Genomic DNA, 9,219 nt, shown 5'->3' on the forward strand with positions numbered 1-9,219 from the left:
GTGTGTGTGTGTGTGTGTGTGTGTGTGTGTGTGTGTGTGTGTGTGTGTGTGTGTGTGTGTGTGTGTGTGTGTGTGTGTGTGTGTGTGTGTGTGTGTGTGTGTGTGTGTGTGTGTGTGTGTGTGCACTCAGACTAAAGGAGCCCTGGCCGCAGCAGCAGCAGCGTCCGCAGTAGCAGCTCAGGTAGCCAGAGGAAGAGGAAGGGCGGCCCTCGCCAGAGGAGCCTTCGTCAGTGCAGCTGCACCTGGATACGTCACGCCAGGTAGTGATGAGTACATTCATTCAGAGATGAATACATAAATACACCGGCGATTTATTACTTCTTCAAAAGTAGGGAAGTACTGAAAGCACAAATGATTATTTGCGTGCAGTCGTGTGCCGTTGCCCGTCTTGATTAGGCCGTGTGAATGCCGTGCACGTCGCCTTACTGCTGTGACACATTAGCTGAACCGTCGGCGCCAAGCGGGTCAGTCTGATGACTGATTCGCTCATTAAGTTCAGCTGGAGTTGCACCAATTAGTCGGAAGTCAAATGGTGATGCACACGCGTTATTTTGGTCTGTCTGAGTCAATCGGTCATTAATAACATCTTGTTACGTTCAACTGCAGGCACTCCACTACGTTAGCGAATGCAAATGTCTGAACACACAGTTCCCAGGAAAGTTAATGTGTTGCAGAGCCGTCTTTGGCGGTGTTGATACTGGTTAACATCTGTTATTGCTGAAGCTGATGGGAAGGAGAGGGGAGAGATCCGTTTTGTTGGTATGTTGCTACCGAGAGTGCTGTGGTGGCACTACAGTAGCATGATCCTGTATGATGAGTTGTTCTCAACACTCCTTATATGTTAATCCAGCTGTTCTTATTTTTCTCCCTGTTGGTTTTTTTATTTATAAATTTTTTTAATCCATGAAAAGCTTCACAAAATGAGGGGGGGAAATACAGCATAGCGATGGAAAGTAAAATTTGATTTAACAAGGATATGAAAACAGTCCAAATCTCATTATTTTCAATAAATCTCGGTTATGTCTTGAAGCTGAGCAAGAAAATGTTATTTAAAGTCTAAAAGTCTACTAATGTCATTATTCTCATCAAACCCTTACTACGAGCTACCTTCTGCTGCACCACAACTGTTCCCTTCTCTATAAACTATTAAATATTGATTTATTTCCTTTCTTCTTTTTTTTTTCTATATTTCACACAGTGGTTTGTGCAGAGTTGGCATTTTCTTTACTGTTCTGACATTTCCCTCTGCTTTAGGCTGCTTCCCCATTTTTTTCTGTGGTAAACAAACTCCCACATTGTCCCTGCAGTCGCATTCGGAAATATCACAGGTTTGCTTTCACAAATACCCTGCAGTAAGCCTCCGGATTTGGGACAGTCGTCCCTTTAATGTCACTGGTTGAGAGCTAATTGCTGAAAAACAGCCGATTGATTATTGGCCCCATCGTTCCAACCGTCATCGGTATTTCACTGCAAATTCATCTTCATCGTCGAACCCTGCTGTTTCTTCTCGATTATTATAATTCTAGCTGATCAAAGTCTCGATCACAACCGCGTTTTTCTAAAGGCCCCAAAAATGTTAAAAGATGTGGCCTCACATTGAACGAGTGCAGCATTAAATCCGACTCGCTGTCCTGTTTCGTTTGCCAGGCTTCGGGACGCCGTACGGTTACAGCCCTGCTGCAGCAGCTGCTCCTGCATACGGTACGTGCATCTTCAATGTCCATTCCTCATCACTTCACCCCCTACATCCTCCCTCCCAAACCATTAGTGGGTAGTGTAATGAGCTGTCAGTAGGTGTATTAAATACTGAAACCTTTGATTTCTGGCTGCTTTTTGCATGTTTTACCTCTTTCTGCTTGAAAATGCTCTCAAACTGAATCCTAACATAACACACTTTTTTTTTTAAGATCTAACACAAAAATTCTGTCCAGAATTTGTCTGTTGCATCTGTGTTGGTGGGCTTCAATCAAATCTATCTGTTGCATTTGCCATCCACATTTCCTATCGACAAAACGCTGATGTCTCTCTCCAGCTCGGATCTTAAAGGTTGTCATGATCATGTCGACACTAACCCGGACGCTTCTTGCATTAAATGGGAAGGTGCATTGAAACAGCCGTTTTTGACCTTCGGTACAATTGTTTCTGGACGTGCTCTAGTGGAAACTGTACCGCCATTATCTTCATTTCTGTGAAGCGGACTTCCTCATGCTGCCCGCCGTCATTAGGACAGGCTGGTACGACAGCTTCACCACTGCTGCTGCTCGCAGGTTTCCCCCAGAGAAGCAGAAATTAGAGACATTTACAGGCTCCAACCTATACCAGTCTTTGACCTTTAACAGCATCTGTATTGAAGCTGAACTCTCCCCGTACCTCTCAATGTCACACGCAGTCACATTTACCTCAACAGACCCGGCCTTGTGCTGGTGTGTGAGTACACGTATGGCATCAGTAGGCCTCCTGCGACTCGCTGTTTGAAAGGGTCTTATGTGCTGGGAGAAACTGGTCTGAGGCCCCAGGCAGACATTTAGCACCCCCCCCCCTGAGAGCCCGCAGCCCCGCAGATGAAGAACGCCTCAGTTTATGTGTTTATGAGAGCTTCAACTCGGCACTTATTTGAAAGTTGCATTTTCCTGGCATCCGCACTCTTTTTACATGTTGATGTTACAGCTGTACTTTCTGATAGATTCACACTGCTCTGAGGTACTCACTAGTTTTCTTTCTCGTTGGCCACCAACAAAACCACAGAGATAAACAAGTGATTAAATGTAGTGTGCGTCCTGCGAGAGTGATAGCGCATAAATTGTCGCACACCGAGTGCAACTCTGCCGTGCTGCACATCGTTATGTATCCCGGTGGGTGATCATTGTGAGTTTGACTCAGGCCTGAGCTTTAACCTGAGCTGTCACCTCCCACGAGCTGGTGGGAAGTAAAGTTCAGTCCATATTATTTGAAAAAGAGAAGCTGTGCTGGAATTATTGGCAGACTGAAGTCAGACTTTGCTGTGGTGTTCTTTAAGATCTTTTTAAGTAAATCTCCACATGTGACTTTAAAATTCAAGGCAAAACAGGGAAAAGAAATCAAGGAATCATATTTACCTGCTGTTATAGTGGATTTCTATTCTCATCTTATTCCACATCCTGCAGATACAGGGATGTGGAGCTGCACCGGAGCAGAATCGATTCATGCGGACTGCTGCAGGAAGATCTTTATGTTTCTTCACAGACTGCAGTGTAAATAATAAATCTATTCTCACTGACATTTTACCGGACAGATTCCTAAAAACGTCTGCAAAGGAGTGCAAAGAGCTAAAAAGCATGAGGGGTGACCCTCCCCAGAGGCGTCCGTTTATGAGAGCAAATGCACATAAAAACTTTAGGAATGATTACTTAATGTGTTTGTACGTGCCTTCATCCTGCTTCTTCACTGCACTCTGCTTTGCGACTGTGGGATTTCTTCAGGGCGAAGCGCTGCAGATTAACGTTAGACTGACTAGTTATTAAACACGGCAACATAAAGCACCCCATGGTAAGATACCAAACATTAAGCATCAGGATCACAGAACTGTCGATCAGAGTATAAATCATCTTATAGACTCACATCACGTCACAGTCAAATATAAAACACAGTATCATTGTACACCGATAATATATAATAATATAATCAAATGTTAAAGAAATCATAATCGAGAGCACTGTGTGATAAAACACCCAAATCTGTCATATAAGAAGAACAATATATCTGCATATAAAACACAAAATCGGAACATAGGACTTATAATTCTGTTATAGAAGATGAGATAATAAATCATACAATCCAATTCCAAAACATTGGATGATTGTCTGGAATAAAGTCTCTATTTTGTTATAGAATAATAGAACATACAGTCTCTAAGAAAGCACAAGATGGGGAAACATTAAATCATGTTTGTAGATAAGAAAAATCAAGGAATACATAATTCTAACAAGATATTTAACCTTAAAACACAAAAATGAGCACAGAATATTGTGTATTAGAACACAAATCTGTCATAGAACTTAAGAAAATAGAACATTGTTGGGAACCGTGATTCATAAATTTGTAAATTGTCACATAAAACACAGACAACAACATTATAACCAAATAGTTCTTTGAAATCATCTGTAGAAAAATGTACCATTAAATAAAGTAGCACAGCATTGTGCCTGAATAAACCACTTTCCTACAACTACGGTTCCAAAAGTAGTTCTCTGGGACGTCACTCATATTTTTAATGAAAAATATTTACTTGCAAAGGCATTCCCGGACATGTGGGAATGCCGTGTCACACTCTGAATTTAATTTCCTTCCCATCACGGTGCGCTTATTGTCTTCAAGATGTGCTGACTCTCAGTTTTAACTCCTAAAGATGTTAATCTAAGTGGTAGTCGTGGCCCTGATGGCCGCCACTCTCCAGATCTCTGCAGTTAAATTTATGTCGGTGAAACATTGTAAGTGTGAGTTGTAGTGAAGCCCAAACTTTACATCTTTGTTCTCTACTTTACAACCCTCCTCCTTGTCCTTCTCGGCTCCTCTAACCACTAACAGAGCCTGTCACCTCTGCGTCCAAACGCTCCTGCCTGCTCTCACTCTCTCACTCTCCTCTGGGAGCTTGTCTCGCTTCAGTCCTGGGGGGGGGGGGGGGGGGGTATTTATTTCTTTGTTGGATAATCTTGTAGTTTAGTGTGTAGAGTAGTGAGCAGAGAACTCATTGGATCTTTGTTGCCCAGGACTCATGCAGAGCTATGCTCTTCTCGTGTCTCCCCTCTAGGTTTGCCCAAGAGAATGCTTCTGTTGCCTGTCATGAAAGTGCCCGCCTACCCCGTCCCCCACTACCACTTCTTTTAGCACAGGAGGCTCACAAACCAAACGCACCTAGCCTTTTTATTTTTATTTAATTTTTTTTAGAAGGGAAACTCAGTCTGTTTTAGGTTGGTTTTTTTCTACACTTTCATTGACGGGGAGAGGATTAAGGACTTGAGCTAAATATTTGTAAAAGAGGTTATTGTTTTTGTTTTCTTACTGTTTCCAAAAAAAAATAAAAAAAACGTTTTTATGAGAAAACTGCAGGTTTATGTTCTTTAGAGATAAAGAAAAACTTGAAGGATTTGTACTGTGAATTGTTACCTCATTCTTTGAGTCTAAATTATATATAGCAGCCTTTTGTTATGTTGTTCGTTCCTTTGCAAAGAAGAGGATATCCTTTGCAATATTATACACACAACACATTTAGTCTGTGTAAAGAGAAAATAATGTGAGCTGTGTAAAATATGTATAGGAATAAATCAGTCATGCTGAAGAATAAATAAAGTTTTATCTCCAATTAAAGCTGCCTGTTGTACATCTGATTTTAAGGAAGTAAGGCATTATCGGGTGCTTTTATTTTGTCTGCTCTCTGAATCCGAACATGTGCAGACCTCCACCAGCACTTGCAAACCTGCACATATTCCTGTCATCCGAGAATATTTGAACATCACGCTTTATTTTTACAGCCTCACTCGGTTCACACGGGTTGAATTTCAGTCTCTTCACGTACCTCAGCACCGCCCGATACATCCTTTTGACCTTTAGCTTATAGACATTCAGAGAAAAAGGCAAGAAGACAAGGGATGAATTTAGAAAGCTCCCCTTAGATCCACTAACTTGCATTCGGCAGCACGATCTCATTACTGTATGCGGATTAATATTTGGCAGGGATTCCCGACTATGAGATATCACCTGCAGTGCCTACAGAGTGCTTTTATTTATTGTTGTATAAAGCGGCCGCTTTTCTAACATTGTTTAAGCTGTACATGTGGGAATAAAGAAGGAAATGTTAATTCTACGCAGGCTTTTGTCTTCTTGTTTGACAACAGACGTAGATCCATTTAATCTCATTTTAATCACTAACAAACAGATTTACAAGCAGAGAAATAGAGGTGCATGATGTAATGTCTTGTTATTGTTTTTTTTTAATGTTGTTGTGGGTATTGTTTCAGTATTTTATCACCTTTGCTGTGTGCATTGTGTCTTTTCCTGATTGTTACCATGAATTCTGGGTTCACGAATATCCTCGATCCAGTTTACACAAAGATTAATTTCCATAATAAGGAGGTGATTGCATGTGACAGAGGGGGTAAAATAAAGAAGAAACTCCAACCGCCTCCATCAAATTACCAGTCAGCGTTCGGCCCGCCGCCACGTCTCGGTCCTCCAGCCAGCGAGGGATTACCCTCGGACCACGCCTTCATGGTTTCGGCTATGAGGCGCAGCCATTGGACGGGAGGACCCAGTGTCTTGTCCAATGGTTGGTTGAGTACTCCTGGGTTGTTATGAAACCATCGAAGACGTGTGTGTCTTCTCCAGGAAACTTCAATCCCACACGATTGAAGGTGATTTGCAGCTTGTGCGTGTGTTTTTTTTTTCTTCTGTCCTTTTTGTTTAATGTTGAATTATTTTCAGTGCTCAGGAATGAGCTTCCCTCCGTCTCACCTCATTTTCATCTGTGACTTCAACTTGTTTCACACAAATGTGTTTGTAAGTAATGTTTTCCTTCAGCCCCCAGACCGTATATCTATGACTTGTATAGAAAAAAGAAAATAATGTCATGAGCACCACATTAAACATTGCCAGAAAAATAAAATCATGACTGTTGACATCGACAAGACTGAAGATGTAACATTTTCCTACAGTGTTTTTGTTGGTAATTTTGCACCAAATTGTCATTTCAAAATCCAGTAAAGTCCTCTCAGAGGTCCTCACCTAACCAACTCTCTCCCACCAAAGGTTTACATTGCCTCAAACCAACCAGTCAGACAGCAGAGCATGTCAGCATTTCACATTAAATCTTCCAAACCCACTTTAAAAAGTTGGACGTGTAGCAGCTCATTTAGCCCCGCAAATAAACACGCAAACTCCACATTGATGATCAAAACAATGTCATCTTGCTCACCACTGCACGGTGGAAGTTGCTCTGCTCTCCAGTGGCCTCAGTGTTTGGAAATCTTACCTTTTTTCAGCGATGTTTTTGATACTATTTAATTTGATGTGTTGATATAAAAAAAAAAAAAAGTATATGCATGCATATGAAGTTATGTGGTTCTTATGAATTGAAATGCAGCCGAATTCTTTTGTTTTTGATCCAAACCCAGTGTTACAAGAAAACAATTGTTTCTAAATGACGAGTTCCAGAGGCAACTCAAAAGCAGTATAGGTTGTGTTCAGGATCACAGTTAGTTCTATGACTCATGGGTTGAGACGCCATAATATTAATAAATTCACAAATGCAGCTCGGTCAGTGAGATTATTCTTTTTCACAATCACATACAAAAACTCAACAGATATTTATCAAACAAACGTTCTTCATTAGTGAATTGGATGAGTGTAATTGACAGAATATGCATTGATCCCTCAAAACATGAATGTGTGAGAAGTGTGCGAATCAGCAGGGAGTTACCAAGCCACTTCAGAAAGTCAGTCATCAATGCTGCCCTCCAGCTGTGATCTCACCCTCCTATAATGCTGCGACTGGCTTTACTCCCATGTGGCAGTAGCTGGATATCGTAACCTTTAGGGTAGAGCCAGGCCAGCTGTTTCCCCTCCGGTCTTTTTGCTAAACTGAGCTAATTATCTTCTGGCTGCAGCTTCATATTCCTTGGACACATTAGAGAATGTTGTCGGTGCTTTTCATCCCAATTTTCACCGACTCTTGGGGGATAAACAAAGGGTATTCCCCATTATGTTGTGCTGTTGCCTGAAATTATTCTGCAGTGTATTCCCATGTCGCCCCTTTAATACAATGCGGACGCTAATATCGCCCACGTAATACATCACTTTACTGGGAGTACCACTTCCAAGTGTTTGGCTCATTTAGGTGGACTTGAAAAAAGAAAACGTGTCTTTACGGGGTTTTAGTTTGTGAGTACTAATTACTGCCTCTGTCTCTCTCCCTGTTCTCCTTCCCTGCAGGTGGTCTTTTCATTGACAATCCTTTCTACCAGCCGCGCACCATTGCTCCTTTTATTATTCACCTGGGTCCACAGGATCTCTTCTCTGACTTCTAGAGGCAGCAGGTTGTTGGATACACTCTTTACTCTTGCCTGTCGGTACACACAGGACACCTTTGCTGCACACACGCCCGCCTGCTTCTCTGTCCGTGTAAAGTGGGCCGCCTTTCTACCCTCAGCCGATAGAGTCACAGATTCAGAAACTGTTCGATCAATCCTGCTGGAGAAACTTTCTGCCCGGCGTTCGGATGGCAGGAAACCGACTGGATGATGGAGAGGCGCGTCACCCCTCTCCCTGCTTTTCTTTCCTCTCTGCCCAGATTATCTCTTCAGAGGAGAGCAACCTTACACAAAGCAATACTCGTATTTTACGAGAAACGTTCGGCGGCTGCGACTGTGCGAGGCTGGGCTGAACTTTCGTCTTTCTTATAGCAATACACCCGAACTCCTCTCTTTGAGCTTACTTACTTGAGAAGATGTGAATGTTCGATGGAGTTTAACCCGACACAGCATTGCAATAGCTCATTTTGATTGTATATTCATTGTATGTGTGTGTACGTGTGGCTATAACATGACTATATACATATATGTATGATGTATTTCTATAACGACGTGTTGACAATAATATTAATATACGACAATGTATTTATGTAAATACTCTATAAAATATAACTATTGTTGTTATAAATTATTTTAGAATTATAAAGTGAAATGTAACTGTAATATCACATTATAGCTTTCTTCCAATTTTATATACACTGAGCAATTGAGGCTAGTTCTAGGAGATGCAATATTATCTTTGGTATTCCTATTAACCTGTGCTGTTAGAATAATAATGCTTCCTTCTTTCCCTCCTTCCTACTTTTCCTCTATCTTTGATGTCTTTCTGAGCCTTTCTGAGCACGCTCTCTGCTGCCCGAGGTTTGTTTACATGGCCCGGACCAGAAGTGCTCGCTACTGAACACACTTGTAACCTACTTGTACACACACATACACACATACACACACACACACCTCTCAAACATACACACTCTTCCTGTCAGAAAGCACATTTTCTATTGTCTCACTGCTGGCAGGGAATACTGTTGTTACAAATGCTCTGTGTGCGTGTGTGTGCTTGTGTGTGCGTGTGTGTCGTATAGTGTTGGCTCTGACATACACACTCCTCCCTCCACCACTAATGGACACCTGACCATCAACACAGAAACCACAGCAATCA

The 9,219-nt window shown here is 41.8% G+C and overlaps 1 protein-coding gene across 3 annotated transcripts in view; it reads left to right on the top strand.

Moving 5' to 3' along the window:
• strbp (spermatid perinuclear RNA binding protein) overlaps positions 1-7,045 on the top strand; it is a 92,991-nt gene extending 85,946 nt beyond the window's left edge. For all 3 annotated transcript variants that reach the window (XM_080476400.1, XM_080476399.1, XM_080476398.1), the window contains 3 exons: positions 131-260; positions 1,648-1,701; positions 4,787-7,045. In XM_080476400.1, coding sequence (XP_080332526.1) covers positions 131-260; positions 1,648-1,701; positions 4,787-4,863 — 261 coding nt within the window. In that variant the 3' untranslated portion in view covers positions 4,864-7,045. The remainder of the gene's footprint in view (positions 1-130; positions 261-1,647; positions 1,702-4,786) is intronic.
• The last annotated feature ends 2,174 nt before the right edge of the window (positions 7,046-9,219 follow it).

The sequence above is a fragment of the Lipophrys pholis genome, assembly GCF_963383615.2.
Source record: "Lipophrys pholis genome assembly, chromosome: 12".
Taxonomy (NCBI): domain Eukaryota; kingdom Metazoa; phylum Chordata; class Actinopteri; order Blenniiformes; family Blenniidae; genus Lipophrys; species Lipophrys pholis.